General features: G+C 38.1%; 1 protein-coding gene across 1 annotated transcript in view; it reads left to right on the plus strand.

Annotated features, from left to right (window-relative positions):
- itga8 (integrin, alpha 8) overlaps nt 1–18742 on the plus strand; it is a 217519-nt gene that overhangs the window by 50639 nt on the left and 148138 nt on the right. Inside the window, exons 10-13 of the mRNA XM_060824941.1 lie at nt 857–913; nt 2415–2467; nt 7568–7773; nt 10716–10907. Of these exons, the coding sequence (XP_060680924.1) occupies nt 857–913; nt 2415–2467; nt 7568–7773; nt 10716–10907 (508 nt within the window). The remainder of the gene's footprint in view (nt 1–856; nt 914–2414; nt 2468–7567; nt 7774–10715; nt 10908–18742) is intronic.

Here is an 18742-nt window from a genome sequence, read left to right on the forward strand (position 1 = left end):
GGATGTAGGGATAAAGCAGAAGATTGGTATTAGATAATGATGCTCATTGAAGAGCTGATGAAGACATGACTGGTTGGACAGCTTATTCAGTGCCATGAGAGTTCTGTGATTCTGTGAAAAATAAAACAAAATGGAGATAATTTTCAGTGACACACTGAAAAATGGATTCCTTCCAAATAAATGTTGAAACAGCACACCTCCCTTTTATGGGTAACAACTTTTCAAATATGCAAATTAAATCTGGTGCCGATTTGTGCCAAACTCTTGAGTGTTGTAAGCAATGCCCTTCAAATTGTCCTTCATCATTTTGCTCTTTTGTGGGATCAGAGGAAGAAATGTTGTTCCTGATTCCAGGCTGGTGGCTCACGTTCAAACTCTCCCAGAATTGTTTCCCTCCCATCAAGGACAGTTGGTTCCACATGGGAATCATCGGACTTCTCACCCTTCCTCAGGAGGTGAGCTCCAGTGGAACATCTATGTGATGCCTGAGGCTCAGCTGTCATATTCCAAGGGTGGCATGTGAAAGTGGTAGGAACTTCCTGAGATTGCTTCAGACGGTTAGCATGCAATCTACCAAATCTGCTCCTGTTTTGGGCAGACATTGAAAATTGAAGCTCATGATGTCATTTGGTCTCAAGCCCCTTCTCTCTTGGGCAAACCCATTGCAGTATTGAATACTGAGAGTAGTATGACTTCAAAGTAGCCACTGCCACAATATGGCAATGAGGTGATCTGCCATATTAGACTGAATACTTTTAAAACTGATGGTTCATATCTTTTTCATCAACATTTCATTCATCATCTGATTGTGTTGTCAGGAATCAAAGCAGATGTAAACATACTTTTGTTTTCATAGGTTGCCATCATAAACGCAACAGATATGACATTCATCTTGAATTTTACTGGTGAACAGGTAGGATTTTGTTATATTTGATCATTTTAAGAAGCCTAAAAAGCTGAATAAACCTTTTTTTTTACAAAATAAGGATATCAAATATTTTGCAAAATCAGGTAAAGTTGATATCAGTAAAAACAACAAAATCACTGTTGAAATCTTGACCCAGTAACAAAAATTAGAATAATACACATTAGGAACTAAAACTGTTCAAAACATTCGTGAAAAAAGGAGGCTTTCTCACTCACAATGAACTTGACCAGAAGTTAGTGTCATATGTCCAGGTTTCCTTGCATTGCTGTGATTTCATCCTTTATTTTGTCTTTGACTTTGGAAACAATATTATTATTTCAAAAACATATGTGTAATATGCTATCATTGTGTCACATCGTACAGAGTTTCCATACTTTGAGGTAGGTTTGCATTTGACTTTGATAGAGCTTGTTTTGCCCACAAGAGACACAAATTCTTCTAGAGAATTCTCCAGAGAATTTATTGCTGTCCAACATCAATATCTACATTTCATGATTTTTTTAAAAATAAATTCATTTCGAAACATAGCTTCAATATTGAGTGTACTAGCTCTAGTGATGTTTTCTTACTATTTGAAACCTTAGCATTTGAAAGTTTCAGTGCTACTTGAATCCCTATCATATTCTTGTACTGAGTAGATATGCCACTATATGATATGATGTTGCTTTGTATGTGAGTCTAAACACTCTCACAATGATTTTGACTTCTCTATGGTGGTTTGTGCTTTCTGATTGTTACAAATATTTGTTCACTCACAGTCATAGAAACAGGCCAACTCGCCCATGTCATCTAGTTTTGTACTTTATGCTCCCAGATAACTGAACTGATGTATTGTAGCTAGTTGTGTACCACCAGTGAGAATGACTGGTGGAATATATCATTTACTTAGTGCCAAGTATGACTTCGTTTTCTCTTGGAGGCTACAAGTTCCTCACAGTTTTAGAGAATCAATGGTGGATAATCTGAAAAAAAAAACGATCTTTAGTGGACATTACTTTGCATTTTATCTTGGTGGATCTGTTCAACCTATGGGACAAAATTCAGAGGAAATACTGAAGATATAGATTTCATTAGGCTTTGACCTTCACTTTCCTAAACAGTCTACAGCAGACACATGAAATACTACGTTACTTAAAATGGTTGATCATGATTCAACATGATTCATTTGGGATGGTGACAGCCGAGTGGTATTATTGCTGGACTGTTAATCCAGAGACCCAGGTAATATTCCAAAGACTTTGGTTCAAATCCCACCATGACAGATGGTGAAATTTGAGGTCAATAGAAATCTTGAATTCAGAGGCTAATAATGACCTCTTAGAAAAAAAAACTATCTGATTCACTAACACCCTTCAGGGAAGGAAATCTGCCATCCATACCTGGTCTCTGGATAGGCAATAAACACTGGCCTAGCCAGCAATGCCCACATTCCTTTACAAATAAAAAAAAGACTCCAGTAATTTGTTTCCCATTTTTAAATTTACAGATGGCTTCCTATTTTGGATACACCGTGGCTGTCTCTGATATAAACAATGATGGGTAAGCCTTGCAATTTTATCAATAGCAGCAAATATCAGAGAAGAGCATTGAATCAGGAGGTGGCATTTAATACATCTTCTAACAATCCTCGATGTGAAAAATATCTGATGATCTTCTGAACTCTGATGAAGATGTTAACTTCTAGTTAAAATTTGTAGATCCACACTCACAACTTAGTGAATGTAATTTGTTATTTTTATCAAAATTCCTTATAATTTTGAATTTCTTTATTAGGAAGTCTCTTAAACAAGTGAAAAAAACTCCCAAATTATCTAATCAAACCTCATAACTAAGATTCCATCCTTGGCTTCACCTGTTAGTTGTATACAATAAAATCTGTGTGTTACAAATAAGGTTGATTGGAATTTTGATTTCATTAACCTGCCTTTGCTCTGTATTCTTAGAATTATAGAGTCATAGAGCACGTGCAGCACAAAAACAGAACCTTCGGTCCAACTTGTCCATGCCGACCAGATATCCCAACCCAATCTAGTCCCACCTGCCAGCATCTGGCCCATGTCTCTCAAAACCCTTCCTAGTCATATACCCATCCAGATGCCTTTTAAATGTTGCAATTGTACCAGCCTCCACCACTTCGTCTGGCAGCTCATTCCATAAACGTACCACCCTCTGCGTGAAAAGGTTGCCCCTTAGGTCTCTTTTATATCTTTTTCCCCTCACCCTAAATCTATGTCCTCTAGTTCTAGACTCCCCCCAAGCCAGGGAAAAGACTTTGTCTATTCATCCTATCCATGCCACTTAATATTTTGTAAACCTCTCTGAAGTCACCCCTCAACCTCCAATGCTCCAAGGAAAACAGCCAGAAGCCAATTGATCTTTGTCTTGAACAATATAATTGATCCAGTGACCTCCACACTTTGAACAAACAGGGTTCCATGTTTACACTGCTTAATGTAAGATGAAATGCTTCTTGGCTTCTCTGCTTAATGCTTTAGTTCTCAATTTATCCATCCCTGATGTGACGAGAATAATAGTGAGCATGATGACAAAATAGGGTGATGTCAGATTCTTGATGTTGAGAAGAATTTCAGCCTTCAGCAACTTCAGAACCTCATCTTAAAATGGAGAACAGTGGCTATGTTATTTTCATGCATTTGCATTACATTAAGTCCTCAATTTACTCGACATGCATTCCATGTCCAATTCTTGCTTTCACCACTAAGAAACTTGCTGGAGCAAATTTTGGAGCAATAAGAGAGAGGTCACTGATACGTGTCCCAGGCATCATGCAATTGTTTCTTCTGACAACATCTCTGTGTGCTTCACAACCACCATCCTCCTCAGCCTTCATCCACTCAACTCTGCTTCAGCAAACCATCAATCCCACCACATCAGGCCTTCTCACCAACTCAGACACTATATCAGCTCTTTAACACTTTACTTTGAGTGGACAGACATCTACAACTTGCAATCTTCTGACATGATTCTTTGCAGGCTGGCACAGTTACAAATCTTGTACACCTGAACAGCCTGACATTTTGTACAGACATAGATACTCACATCATATGACTTTGGTTTCGCTTCCTTATTGGTTGCTCACCTTGGCATGTAACTTTAAGGCTGACAGCCACTGTCTGCTTTGTAGCCTTTTCTGAGCACACACTGACCATGACACTGAGTTCACCTATGACCTGTGCCTGCCGTTTAGCTTGTTTTTAACACAGTGGGTGAGGCAAGCAGCTTGTGAGAGCACTGAACAGTCAAGCTGTCAGTCAAAAGGGAGTGGATAACTGGCTGTATACATCATGGTGTATCAGTGTCAAACTGCAGCATGTGCCAGCAGCTTACCTGGTAAACCCACTGCAAACAAATAACAAAGGTCAAAGGGGAAGAGTCCTTAGTGGAGTGAAGAGGGACCACTGACGGTCAAGGGCTCATTCTATTAGACTACAGGAGATGGGCCAGTGGTGATGCATGAGCAGGACAGGTGGTGAGTGCCCTCAGTGAAGAGTGGCAAGTGCAGAGGGCAGGCAGTATATTATTAGTTTGTGAAGGTAAGGTGGTCTGAGCATTTAAGTGGACATGATACATCAATACTGTGGGTTGTTGTCCATGAGCCTTGATGAGATATGTGTGCAGTGCACAGTCAGAGAGAATGCTGGCACTGTAAATATGGGGTAGCATCTTTAAAATGATTTAACCAAATCTTCAATCACCTCCATTACCCCTTTCTCTATCCCTCCATTCCTGTATCAACGTCTGGTTTCTCATACACCTACTGTGAAGTGACATGAAACTTTTTTTTATATTAAGGACAATATATAAATGCAAACTATTGTTCGTCCCTTACCTCAGCCTGGCATGTTTTTGTTAAACATGCATCTCTTAGTTTAATAATATGTAGCAGACTTTTGTACTCCAAACAATTCTACTAATTTCTGCCTTCAATAATGCTTCGGAAGACTGAAGTTATGCACAGCCATGACAGAAGTAATACCCAGTTCAATCTGTTGTATGCTTATAACAGAGAGGAAGATAGAAAAGTTCAAATGTAAGATTTCCACATGCAAGGTTTGAAATGCCAGTTGAACCTTTAAAAAGGAAATGTTGAGCAGTGTTTGACTTTGATGCCCCACCTTTCTCAGGAAGGAAGGAGTGTTTGAATGCCACACCCTGACCAATTTTCCTATTTCCGAGTAGCTCTTGCTATTTGAAGAGGCCGATAGCAGGATGGCCTTCCACTCCCTGACCTTAAAATTGGCACAAGGCTATTGAACTCAGAGTACAAACTACATATAGAAACAACTAAAAGAAAATCAAAACCAAGACATTTCTACCACCACAGTGTGCTGTTGGGACTTCCAGTCACACATAAACTTCCTTTTATGTATTTTTCAACATTCTTTTGCTTGTTAACTTATTCCAAGGCCTTTAAAGGAAGTATTTGCCTCATTAGGTTAATCCTTTGATGCAGTGTTTTACCTTACATGAAAAGGGGATGACCTGGATATTCTGGTGACCAGCTAGTTATTGAACCAGTGCAGACTGGAATTATACATCAGGACAAGATGGAACCCCATGTGTAGAATAGAATAGAATTTGCTTTAATGTCACATTTACTCAAGTACAGGTGTACAGTGAAAAGTTTACAATGGCACCCCACATGGCACCATCGTATGTAGAAAGTTACCTTGGTACAGATCGAAGATGCAAAATAGAGAAATAAGGCAAAAATGTTATATTACCTTACTTATTCATAGTATGAGTTAGAAAAATAGGAAATAAAGTTAAAAAGATAAACATTACAATTTTTCTATAAAGGGCCTGCAGTAAATTAGTGCAGGGGGCTTCCACACATCCTGCTTAGCCTTCAGCCCGCTAGCCTCCCTTGCAGCAAGGCTTTCTGTTAATTGCCAGGAAATTGGAGATTCTGATGGGTAATTCCCCAGCAGATGGAACCCTGTGGAAGAATCCATTTGAGGCAGAGAATTTGGAGAGTTCCATGTGTGACTTGGAGAGCTAATCGTTATCCAGGAAACATTAGACAATTAAAAACCCATTCTAACTCCTGAATAACTGTTACCATAAGACATAGGAGCAGAAATTAGGCTATTCGGCCCATTGAGTCTCCTCCACCATTCAATCATGGCTGATAAGTTTCTCAACCCCACTTTCCTGCTTTTTCTCCATAATCTTTGATCCCCTTAGCAATCAAGAACTTATCTATCTCTGTTTTAAATATACTCAATTATCTGGCCTACAAAGTCTTATGTGGCAATGAATTCCACAGATTCACCACTCTCTGGCTAAAGAAGTCTCTCCTTATCTCCGTTTGAAAAGGTCTTCCATTTACCTTAGGACTGTGCTTTTGGGTCCTCTTCTCTCTTGCCAATGGGAAAATCTTCCCAATATCCACTCTGTCTAGGCCATTCAGTATTCTGTAAGTTTCAATCAGGTACCTCCTCATCCTTCTAAACTCCATCGAGTATAGTCCTAGAGTCCTCAACGTTCCTCATATGTTAAGTCTTTCATCACTGAGACCTTTCTTGTGAACCTCCTCTGGACCGGGTCCACAGCCAACACATCCTCCCTGAGGTATGGGACCCAAAATTGCTCACAATACTCTAAATGTCTTCTGACCAGAGCCTAATAAAGCCTCAGAAGTACATCTCAACTTTTATGTTCTAGTCCTGTAAGGATGAATGACAACATTGTATTGCCTTCTTAACTACAGGCTCAACCTGCAAATTTACCTTAAGAGAAACCTGGACCAAGACTCCCAAGTCCTTTTGCAATTCAGATTTCTGAAATTTCTCCCCATTTAGAAATTAGTCTATGCCTCTATTTTTCCTACTAAAATGTATGGCCTTTCACTTTCCCATGTTGTATTTCATCTGCCACTTCTTTGCCCACTCAGCTAACCTGTCTAAACCTTCCCATCTCCTCAATACTACCTGCTCCTCCAACTATCTTTGTATCACCTGAAAACTTAGCCAGAATGCCTTCAGTTCCTTAATCCAGATCATTCATGTATAAAGTAAAAAGTTGTGGTTCCCAACAACGACCCTTGTGGAACATCACTAGTTACCAGCTGCCATCCTGAAAGGGACCATTCTATCCCCACTCTCTGTCTTCTGCCAAACAGCTAAGCTTCTGTCCAAGTTAGTATGTTGCCTCTAACACACAACACACACGCGTGCGCGCTCGCACACACACATACGCACGCACGCACAGACACAATCTGTCTGACTGATTACCCCTTCTCAGATTATCCACTCCATATAACTATTGTAAACAATATGATTTTCTAATTCTGTATATAAAATTAGAATAATTTCCATGATCATATGTTTTTCTTAATTTAAAGTGTTCTCAATAGAAACAGTAAAAATTGTCATTATGATTTTGGCAATAAAAATATTCCTTTATAATGCATTCCTTACACTTAATTAAAGTACAAGAAGGATAAATAGCTATTTCCATCACACTGAAATCTATTTATTGTTTGAATGCATTCTTTTTGTAGCCATAATGTAATTGCTATTCATTCTGATACCAAATGTTGAGAAACTAAAAGAAGGCTAAGATAATGATTTCTAACCCTTGCATTTCCATGTTCTTAAATGATGTGTTTCACAGATTGGATGATGTGTTAGTCGGTGCTCCGCTTTTCATGGACCGTGAGTCTGATGGAAAGTTGAAGGAAGTTGGGCTGGTTTATCTTTACCTGCAGGAGGAAGAGTTCCTTTTCAAGGACCCTCAGAAACTATTGGGAACTGAAGTATTTGGAAGATTTGGAAGTGCAGTTGCACCTTTGACAGATGTGAATCAAGATGGATATTATGGTGTGTTGCATCTGTTGTAAATAATCATTGGCATATAATACTGAGAAGCACCTAGCTCTTTCTGAATGACCAATTAATTATATATCATTTGAACAAAAATAGTTATGTGATATCTCCATTAAAGAGAAGTTAGAGGAAGCAAGTACTTTATGTTAATTGAATCTATAATACATAGTAAATATCAGTTTTCAAGATTATTTTAAGCATTATGGAGATATTCCCCAATGTCATCTACAACCCACTCTAAAGATATATGTTTAAATGTTTCTTAGAGCAGCTCTGTTAAAGACGGTTAATTTTTCTGACTGAGCTGTAGGTGCTCTTGATGCTGGTTATGTTTGCTTTCTAAAATTTAATTTTTAGAATTATATACAATGTGTGCTTCTCAAAGGTCAAATGCTTTTAAACCTGAGATGTGAAAGAGTCTTTGAAAATAGACTAATGGTCATGAGAGTGAACAAATATAAAACTTGTGAGAAATACAAAGATGGAACTAGGAAAGAGAGCGGTTTGATAAAATAGTTGTATTGCACAGCCTACATTAATGCAAATTGTTTTTGGCATTGTTTCAGGAAAAGGTTTACCATGTAGTCCAGATATGCAGTCAGCTAAATTAAATTTAGACAGGCAGTGTTAGATGACCTTGAGGAAGTAATCTTACAATCATTTGGCTTCACACCAACAGCAGTTTAATATGAAGAAAGCATTTCTAAAGAACTGACTGTTCTGTTGATTTTCGTTTTGTTATGATTTAACCAGTATCTGGATACTCTGTGCATGCGTGCAAGCAGATATGTACAGGACGTTATTATTCCTAGCTAAAAGGTGACTGGAAGACAGTTATGAATTGTGATTCTCAATCTACAATGCAGCAAACTCAACTTTAGAAAATTTGTGCACAATTTTAAGTTTATCATTGCAATCATAAGGCATTTTTTTTATGTCAGTTATCAAGACAGTAAAGCGAGAACCAGTTCTGTGCATATCATGTTTAGATAGTACGTTACACCTCCCGTCTGTTCCAGGCCTCTGGAGATCCTTGTTGCATGTGCTCAGAACTGGAACTTCATTTCCTGTTATGGCTTGTCACACCGTTTTCTTTATTAGTTGCCTTTCTTTGTTTAATTGTCACACATGGGCCATTAAACAGATGTTGACCTAAACCAGAGCAAAATATGATCTTGTGTGCTGGACCAGTTTAGTACTTCTACAAAAAAACAAGAATACCAAAATAAAAATCAGATCAAAAAAAGTTTATGTTGTCGGTGGCAATTAAGTTATTATGTTATATATCCTCCAATGCCATTGACTGGATGGAATCAGCAGGTGGGCAGTTATAAGACTGAAATGAGATCTAGATCCTTAAGTTGCTAAAGAGCCTTTAAAATCAAATAAATCCCTGATAATTTCTGGTCACTAATTATAATAAAAAGAAGAAAGTAAAAACAAATCTGCGTTTCTGTCCAAAATCAATCTCTATGTATGCAATATCCTTTAACATGTAAGGGTATTGATTTTGATTTGATTTATTTTACCTAAGTACAGTGAAAAGATTTGTTTTGCGAGCAATACTGGTAGATCATAACATGTAAGGACATACAGATCATAGGGTGTTTAGACAGTGCGAGGCATGCAAGGTTATGGCTGCACAGGAGGTGCACAAAAGCAAGATCAACATTAGATTTGAAATGAGCAAGGTTCATTCAGCACTCTAATAACAGTAGGGAAGAAGCTGTTCTTGAACCTATTGTACCTGTGTTTAAGCTCTGTATCTTCTGCCTGATGGAAGAGGTTGGAAGAGAGTAGCACCAGTGTGTTAGGGATCTTTGATGGTGTTGGCAGCCTTTCCACAGCAACAAGCAATGTAGTTGGAGTCCAAGGCTGGGAGGATGTGGACACAACTTTCTATAGTTTCTAATGGTCCTTGGCAGAGCAGTTGCCATACCAAGCCATTACGCACCAAGATAGAATGCTTTCTCTGGTGTATCTGTAAATGTTGCTGAGGCATCTTACAGAAATATAACCAGAGAATTGTGTGGGGGAGGTATTCGGAGATATGGTTAAAAACACATGGTTTTAAGGGAGATCTTAAGGGGAAGAAGTCAGTGAAGATATTTAGGTTGGGAAGTCCAGAACATAAGATTGCTGAAGACAGTGTTTTTGTGATAAAGGTTTGTAAGGCTGGAGGAGGTTGCAAAGATAAGAACAAGATCACCCAGGAGTTTAAACCAAAGAATGCTTATTTTGATTGATGGATGCACGTTTGAGCCAGAAAGCTTCAGAATGATGAATGAATGATATATAGCATAAAACAATGCATGCAGAGTTCTTTTGATGAATTAAGTTTATAGAAAGTAGGATGAAGGCTGGACAGAAATGTGGAAATTCTTTAATTTATCGAGTTTAATAATTTTAATAATGAATATTAAGTTCAATTTGGAATTATTGAGTCTGCAGATGATAAGGGCACAATATGAGGTTTTCAGTCATTGGTATACAGAAATGGAAGCTTGTTTGGTGAGATTAACACCAAGCATTATGGGAGAGATGGGTACAGACCTAGGAAGTGAGAACATATTCAAGGAAGGTGATAATATGAAATTACAGTGACCTTCATGAACTTATCAATGAATTATAGACTGATACGGCATGGAAGGGCAGCCTATATCCCAAGCATTATTTTATGTCTACAAATAGTAATAAATATAAATTCAGTTCTGGTAATAAAAGATATTTGTGACCTATGATAGGACCTGGTAGAAATATAACATAAGTAATATTTTTCACAATATTAGAATGGGGCTAATTTGTACCAAACTGGTGATAACACTGAGTTATGTGATATCACACATCATTATATTTAAAGAGAGATGCAGGGAAATAAAACCTCCACTGGCCATTTTAAATGTTTAATACAGTTTTATTTATTTCTCCTCATGTAGATATCGCAGTGGGTGTACCTTTTGGGGGTGAAGATAGAAGAGGCAAAGTTCTGATTTACAATGGTCAGAGCAGTGGGTTAAATTCCAAGCCATCGCAGCTCCTGGAAGGTTTGTGGCCCTCAGAGTCCATGCCTCCTGGATTTGGCTTTACCTTAAGAGGAGGTTCAGATATAGACAGGAATGAATATCCAGGTAAGAATTCAATTTGAGGAATAATTTAGTTTTGCAATGGTACATTTTTCGGGAACAGGGTTTGGATGAACAATAACATTCTGTTAACATGATATAATATTTTTCCTCTCATTGCTTGCATATGAGCTGTGTAACAATTGACTTTATAGAAACATTTATTGCTATTAGAGAATCCACTTCCGCTGCACATGCATGCAGATATAACTATGTAATTATTTCGATGACACATTCAGTTAGCTTATTCATGATTCTTATGTTGGCTTCTCAAAAATAAGCACGGCAGCATTCTGAATTGCCCTTCAATTCATAATGATAAGAAAGTCTTGAATATCTTAGAACCGCTTTCCATCATTGCTATAAATCTCACTGACAATCAAAAACAATTGTGTGAATATGAGTACTTGGACAAGAAACTCTGCCTTCACCCAATAGAAAATGATACATGAAATCATTATAATTGTATCCAGATTGTCAGCATCGTATTGTCATTCATTCACTAATGGACATCTAACCTAATGGGCATCTAATGTTAAGAACAAAAGCTTGTAGAAATAGTACCATTTCTGACAGGAATAATTATGCTATTATTGAAATGTGTTAACAAGTGGCTGAATTCAATAGTAATGCTTCATTTCAGTTCAGTTCTGAATAAATGTCACAAACTTTATACAATAAACATGATTTATTTTATTATCCCTCTTAAATTGTTTATTTCATCAGAGCTATTCTATAATGCATGAGGTTCCACATGTAGCTGTGAACTATTATTATGAACTGCCAATGGCCAAAATTCTCATTGTTCTGTGCCTGTTCAAAAAGAAAGGAAATTCACTTATCACTCACAGTTAACATTGACAAAGAATCTTTGATGGTTTTGGTAGAAGTCTATTTGAAAAAGTTAAACAGGTGCGATGGGTTTTTTAATGATGTAAACACTCTTGATCTGCTTCATTTCCTTTGATTTTCAGAGCATAGACATTGTCTCTGCTGTCATTGAAATGAGCTTTTGTGATGGTTTAAAGCCTGAACTGTTTATTGATCCTATAAGTTTTAATTTTCAAAGCTGTATTATTCACAATCATATTTTACAAGTTGTTTGATTCTCTTTGAAATTAAGTATCAGGAAAAACACTTCAAATTATACAACAACTATAAAACCTCCCATTGGTTTGAGCACAGCACTTCTGGACTGTTATAGCTACTGAACAACTAATTCAAGATCAGAAATGCAATTGGATGTGAAAATTTGAGTCCACAATTTGCTTTACAATGGCAACTATTGTTTTAAGAAACCTATTTAAGATGGGCTTAATTCCTTGGAGCATGCAATGTTCACAAAGGTCCTCGATGCCTTTAGAGAAGTGGGCACTGTGGGGGATATACTGCTTTATTTCCCTCTCCAATTGAATTTTGATGTAGCCCTTTTCCCCTCTTCCCTACCTCTCCATCCTACTTTGGATAGTTTGCATTGCCATGAACAGGTTTTTCATGTAAATATCTAATTGGCTGCATTGGTGATTTACTGGTGGCGATTAGTATGAAAAACAAAACAAGGTCAAGGTGATGGATAATAGAAATGATCTGTTTTGTGTAGGAAGACTTCGGGGTATAATAAAAAGAGATCTGATAAAATAAAAAAACAAAAAGGGAAGAGTGCATTCATGAATAATAAAAGCAGAGTGCTTTGGAGACACATATGATTTGATAGTGGAGAAAAATGTTCAGCATCTGTGGATAGAAAATTTAGAAATGGATCTCTTTTATACCATTATGTTGGATACCAGTTGAAATTGAACCTGTGAAGAAACGATACGTAGTTACAGAGTTGAGACCACCTTTCTGCATTGTCACAGATTTATAATAGCTATTGATTATGTAAAGAAAAATACCAGTTCTTGAAAGAGATACAAAAGTAAAGATCCTTCAATCACTGGACTTCAATGTCTTGCATATTTTGTAAAGCCTTCATCAGGCTTAAGCCTAAAACATCAGTTATTGGTTTTGCTCCTTGAATGCTGCCTGACCTGCTGTGCTTTTCCAGCATCACACTCTTGACTCTGATCTCCAGCATCTGCAGTCCTCACTTTCTCCTATATTCTGTAAAGTGTAATGGTGACAGTACACTGTTTGCAAACTGCAAGCCACATTCTGAATCTATTGTAATAGGTCAATCCTTTATATAAATTGTACATTGATATTAGCACTAATTGTTAGGTAGGACCAGGGAGAGAGGTGTGTACGATGCTACTCACTGGGTCCTATGTTTTCAGGGACCCAAGCTGTGTTGGTGGCATCTGACTGACAGTGAGAGGGGATATTTGTGGGAAGCAGAAGAAGAAGAAACAGGAGAAGGTGGGAGCAGAAAGGTTGGAGGGTGTAGAAGGAGCCGCAAGGGGATTAGAGGAAGAATGAAGCTGCATGAGGAGTCAGAGGAGGCAGATCCTAGAGAGATATTGTAGCAAGAGGAAGCTGTAAGTGAGGCTGGAGAAGAACTGGAAGCTTCAAGGGGTGAGAGAGAGAAATAGACTGCAAAGGGGAAGAAGAGAGAGAGAGAGAAAAAAGAGTAGTAGTTCGAAAAAGTACGATAAGAAGAGTGAACAGTTTTAAGTCTATCAAAAGGAATTTTCAGCTGTCTGGGAGGCAGGAAATCTGGAATCACTGAGGTATTTAGTTACTTGCAAATTAAAGTGATATATCTCGTTTAATGCTACATACATTTAGGAGCTACAATGTAAGGAAAATGCAAGGGATGGTAATTAAATTTCTATCTGAGATTGAGATTTGAGATGAGATGCAGTAAAAATAATCGGAACTACCTGGTTGAAATGTGAATATGTATTGGAAACACAATGGCTTTGACATCTTTTTGGGGCCCTAAGCAGGAGAAACACTGAAGCCCCAGAACCTCTCTCTCTCAGCCCCGTTGGTAAGATGTGGATCATTTCCATGTTTACCAAATCACTGTTGATTTTTTTCAAAAGCTCTCTTTTGAGTTGAGCAAGGGAGAGGTTGAGGATAATGTTTCCCACTTGATTTACCATGTCAATGAAGTTCTGTACTTCACCATCACACTTTGGTGTCAGTAGTTTATTGATGGCTCTTGTCTTTCTTGGAATCACCATGATGCCTTATTTTTGGACAAGAAGACCTAAAAATGTAATTGTTATTCTCAAGCACTGGCATTTCTCGATTGCTTGTAAGGTTTTCTATAATGTTTCTTTAACATGCCCCAAAACCTCAGATCATGTTTTTTCTTCATTTTACCATGCACCAGGATATCATTCATATAGAAAGTTGTTCCAGGAATCTAGACATGGTCCTATGGAAAATCTCTGCTCTACAGGAGATCTCAAAGGTAGACAGTAAGACAATACCACCTTAACAATGTAATAAATGCAGAAAGCGATCTTGACTCTTGGCCTAAGGTTCCTGCCAGAACTCACAGCTAGCATTCAGCTTAATTAAAAACATTTTGTTGTCAATTTGATCAAGCCATCAATGAGAGTCAAAATATAATGGATTTCCCTCCTTAATCTTTTGTTCAACTAGTGAGATTCAACAATAATCTTAATTCTACATTTGCCTTGGGAGCAGTTACTAGTCCTGAGCACCATTCTATGGTATCCTGTCACTGGTGATATGAACCACAATCAGTCCTGCTGTTGAACTGAGATTTTACTTAATCTCAGCTGGAGATCAAGAATTTCCTCATGAGTGGAGAAGCAGATGAATTTAATATTTTCTTGCAGAGTAATGTGATATTTCTGCTTCAGTTTCCTAAACATTTGTAAAGTTGTGCAAATTCTTGCCAAAATTCCTCCTGTCGTCACTTTGAAGTACTGTATTCACTTTCCATCAGAACCCTAGATGAATACATGCATTCTGTTCAGCAATGAGATATTTCAATAGTGCAGGACAATTTCAGTCCCATCTTAATTGAAATGATAGGCATAAATTCATGAAGCTAATATCCTCTTAGTATACCAACATCCTATTTTGGAATGCTCTAAATCTGTTTCAAGCATATTCATATTAGTATGTGACCTGTAACAAGCAATAGTTTGCTCTATTGTTGTGTATTGTAAATGCTCCTCCAACTAACAACATACATTTGAAATGACAAGATTTATTGAAAAAAAGAAACGTTGGCACCACTTACCCGTGTCAGGCAGTATCTGTAGAAAGGACAAGCTTGGTTAATAGTTTAGGGGAAGACTCCTAAAAGTCTTTATCTGACTCTTTGGTCAGTGGACAGGGACAGGAGGGTGTGAGTACAAGTGAGGCAGGCAGACAGGTCCAGCAGTAGTGCTGAAAGTGCCTCGCCTATGCATTTGTCTAACAGGTTTGAGATTCTTGCTACTTGTATGGATGAGACTGGGACTATAGGATGGATGAAGAAAGTGACCATAGCACTGTGGTATAGGCAGCCATTCAAAAGTGAGAGAGGAGAGAGAAATGCATTTGTAATCAGGGACAGTATAGTTTGGGGAACAGATAGTGTTCTCTGTGGCCAAGATCCCAAAGGCTGTGTTGCCTGTCTGGTGCCCAGGTTCAGGATATCTCGCCTAAACTGCAGAGAAACTTGGAGTGAGAGGGGAAAGTTGTTGTGGTCCATACAGGTACTAAGGATATAGGTGAATGAGGAAAGAGATTCTGCTGAGGGAATATGAGCAGTTAGGGTCTAAATTACAAAGCAGAAACCAAATGGTAATGATATCAGAATTACTAATTGAGGCTGAAGCAATTTGACACAGGGTCAACAAGATTAAATAGGCAAGTGTGTGGCTCAAAGATTGATGTGGAAGAAACGGGTTCAAATTCATGGGAGATTGGTACCAATACTGAGGAAGGAGAGACAGGCTCCCTGATTCATGCTGGGACTACAGTTCTGGTGAGTTGCATATCTAGGATAGGGCTTTTAACCAAATAGTGGGAAATTGCATTCAGTTGCATGGAAAATGATAAAATCAAAAGTAAAGGAAAACATTGGATTGCAAGTTATTGCTAGGTTTGATTGTTACCAGAAATTAAGAGGGAAGGACAGAGTTACTAGGAACCATAAAAGTTCAGGGAAATTTGATAGTAGGCTGGATATCATAATGCACTAGGCATTCGGAACAAGGTAGATGACCTGCCCCACAAATTGAGGTAGATACATATGAGAAAAATCTCATAGCCATCACAGAAACATGGTTATAAGGAGATCCAAACTGGGAAGTTAACACTGAGGATGTTTGACCTTTAGGAGAGACAGGAGGGATGGAAAAGGTGGTGGGTCGCGTTGTGAACAAGGAATGAAATGAAGACAGTTATAAGAGATGATCTAGTCTCTGATGATGTAGAGTCCATTTGGATGGAGGTTCAAAAACAGCAAGGAAAAGAAAACATTGGTGGGAGCAATGCAAATTTATAGAGTGCATTAGGAGTAGTTTCCTAGAGTAATATGTTATGGAGCCAAATAAAGAGCAGGTTATCACGGATCTGATAATGGGCATTTAACAAGGTAGCTCCCAAAAGGTTAAGTCAATAAAGGCCTACGGTGTTGGAGATAGTATGTTGGCCTCGATAGCGAATTGGCTCATGAGCATGAAACAGTGAGTGGGGATAAAGGGTTGTTTTTCAGATTGCAATCTGTCACCAGTGGGGTTCACAGGGATCACTGCTAGGACTGCAGCTATTTACAAGATATATTAATAACTTGGAGGGAGGAAATAGATGAATTATAGCCAGACTTGCAGACAACACAAAAATAGTTGGAAAGGCAAGTTGTGAGAATTATTTAGCATGCTACTTTTAGATCTCCCACAAACGAAGGTTGTATTTGTGTCCACTTCCACAGCAATTAAAAGGTCTGCAGTGATAAATTGGACAGCACCACTCCTTCCCTCAAACTGTAGTGACAGGTAACATTTTAAATTGCATAGTAAGGTTAGAATTGTAGGTGGTAAACAATTTGAAGCAATAGGGAAAGGAGATGAATCAGAATATTGTAATTGCAGTGAACTGAGGCATTTGAGTACAATAGCAGTTTACAAGACAGAAAGCAGCCATGCGGCCTGTGGTGGCTATGTGACACTTTGCAAAAGCAACATAAAGCCATTTCCAGCATTTCAGTTTTTAAAAGTATTTATGCAAGTTTCTCAAAAGAATGCAATATTTACTACTTCAACCACTCAGCATTCGATGCGTATATGACTCTGCATAAAGAATTTTATTCCTAACCCTCTGACTTCTGTAGTCACAATTTTTATCGTAGTGCTGCTGAATGTCTAGCATCTCCACATTATTATACATGTTGTATTTTATCATTTAAAGGCCAAATCTTCTTCGTTCTGAAGATTATAGGGGTGATTGCAGATCCAAGGGTCAGAAACGTGTAGAAAATTCCAATTTTAAGATTTCTACTTAGAACACACAAATTCATTTTTAGGAAAAAGCTTTTTAAATTCAAATTATTAAATCTTTAGAATAAAACTTACACTTTGTGCTAATATAAAGAAATCCTTTAAAAATTATCATTAAGAATCCAATAAAATGTTCCTATTTAACACCTGCCTGTATGTATTTATGGGGAAGAGAGTACCAGAATTATCTGACCTGCTGTCTGATTGCAGCATTTTCTAGTTTTATATCAGATATTTGGCATCCATAATTTAATTATTTTCTGCTCACTTATTGGCTTGGTTTGATGAAATTCAGTCCAGCAACAGTTTTATTACCCCAGCTGTGCCCAGGCAGAAAGTTCCTAATTTGAAAAATTCAGAAGCTGTTTCACTTTCATGTTTCCATATGTTCATATAAACACATCAATTGCAATAAATAGGAAATGGTTACAGTATAACCTTTAACTCGACACAGGAAATGTTACAGAACAATGCCCTAAAAATAAGCATAAAAGAGATTGTAACTTTTCGGGCGGCACGGTGGCACAGTGGTTAGCACTGCTGTCTCACAGTGCCTCAGACCCGGTCTCAATTCCCGACTCAGGCGACTGACTGTGCGGAGTCTGCACGTTCTCCCCGTGTCTGCGTGGGTTTCCTCCGGGTACTCCGGTTTCCTCCCACAGTCCAAAGATGTGCAGGTCAGGTGAATTGGCCATGCTAAATTGCCCGTAGTGTTAGGTAAGGGGTAAATGTGGGGGTATGGGTGGGTTGCGCTTCGGTGGGTCGGTGTGGACTTGTTGGGCCGAAGGGCCTGTTTCCACACTGTCAGTAATCTAATCTAATCTAAATCTAGAAATCCAAGGTGAATCATAATATTTGAAGCCAGCAGCTTACTTCAATTAGAGTAACCAAAGTAGCCTCAGTATTTAATTTATTTTCATTGTCATTTTGTCTAATTTCTCTCTTGGAGAAGTTCACCTAATTTTCAATACGGACTACAATTCTAGGGTACTTAGTCACGCACTCAGACTTTTCAGGTAACCTGAGGATCAGAAAACTGTTATATACATTTGAAGATTTAATTTTAGATTCTGATAAGTAACATGGGTTTTGGTTACTTAGGAGATATTATCGGATGTTCACATAGAACTGATTATTTTCATCCAAATTTGCGGCATATGTAGGTCCCAACTCATTCTGTGACAAGCTATTTTAATCAAATGAACAATGGGGTAGAGTTTACAGAGTCAAGAATTTTCCCAACTCTGTATTCCCAAATCAGGCATAATGTGTGTATCCTGATCAATAATATCGTCCACCCAATATATTGTGACCGTGAACAGAGTGGCTGAAATTTGAATAAAAAGTAAATACGCATGCTGTCAACGCTTCCATTTCCACAGCAGCTTTCAGGACGTCAAGACTTCCCAAAGCACTTCACAGCCAGTGACG

Source organism: Hemiscyllium ocellatum, chromosome 5 (assembly GCF_020745735.1).
Source record: "Hemiscyllium ocellatum isolate sHemOce1 chromosome 5, sHemOce1.pat.X.cur, whole genome shotgun sequence".
NCBI classification, from domain to species: domain Eukaryota; kingdom Metazoa; phylum Chordata; class Chondrichthyes; order Orectolobiformes; family Hemiscylliidae; genus Hemiscyllium; species Hemiscyllium ocellatum.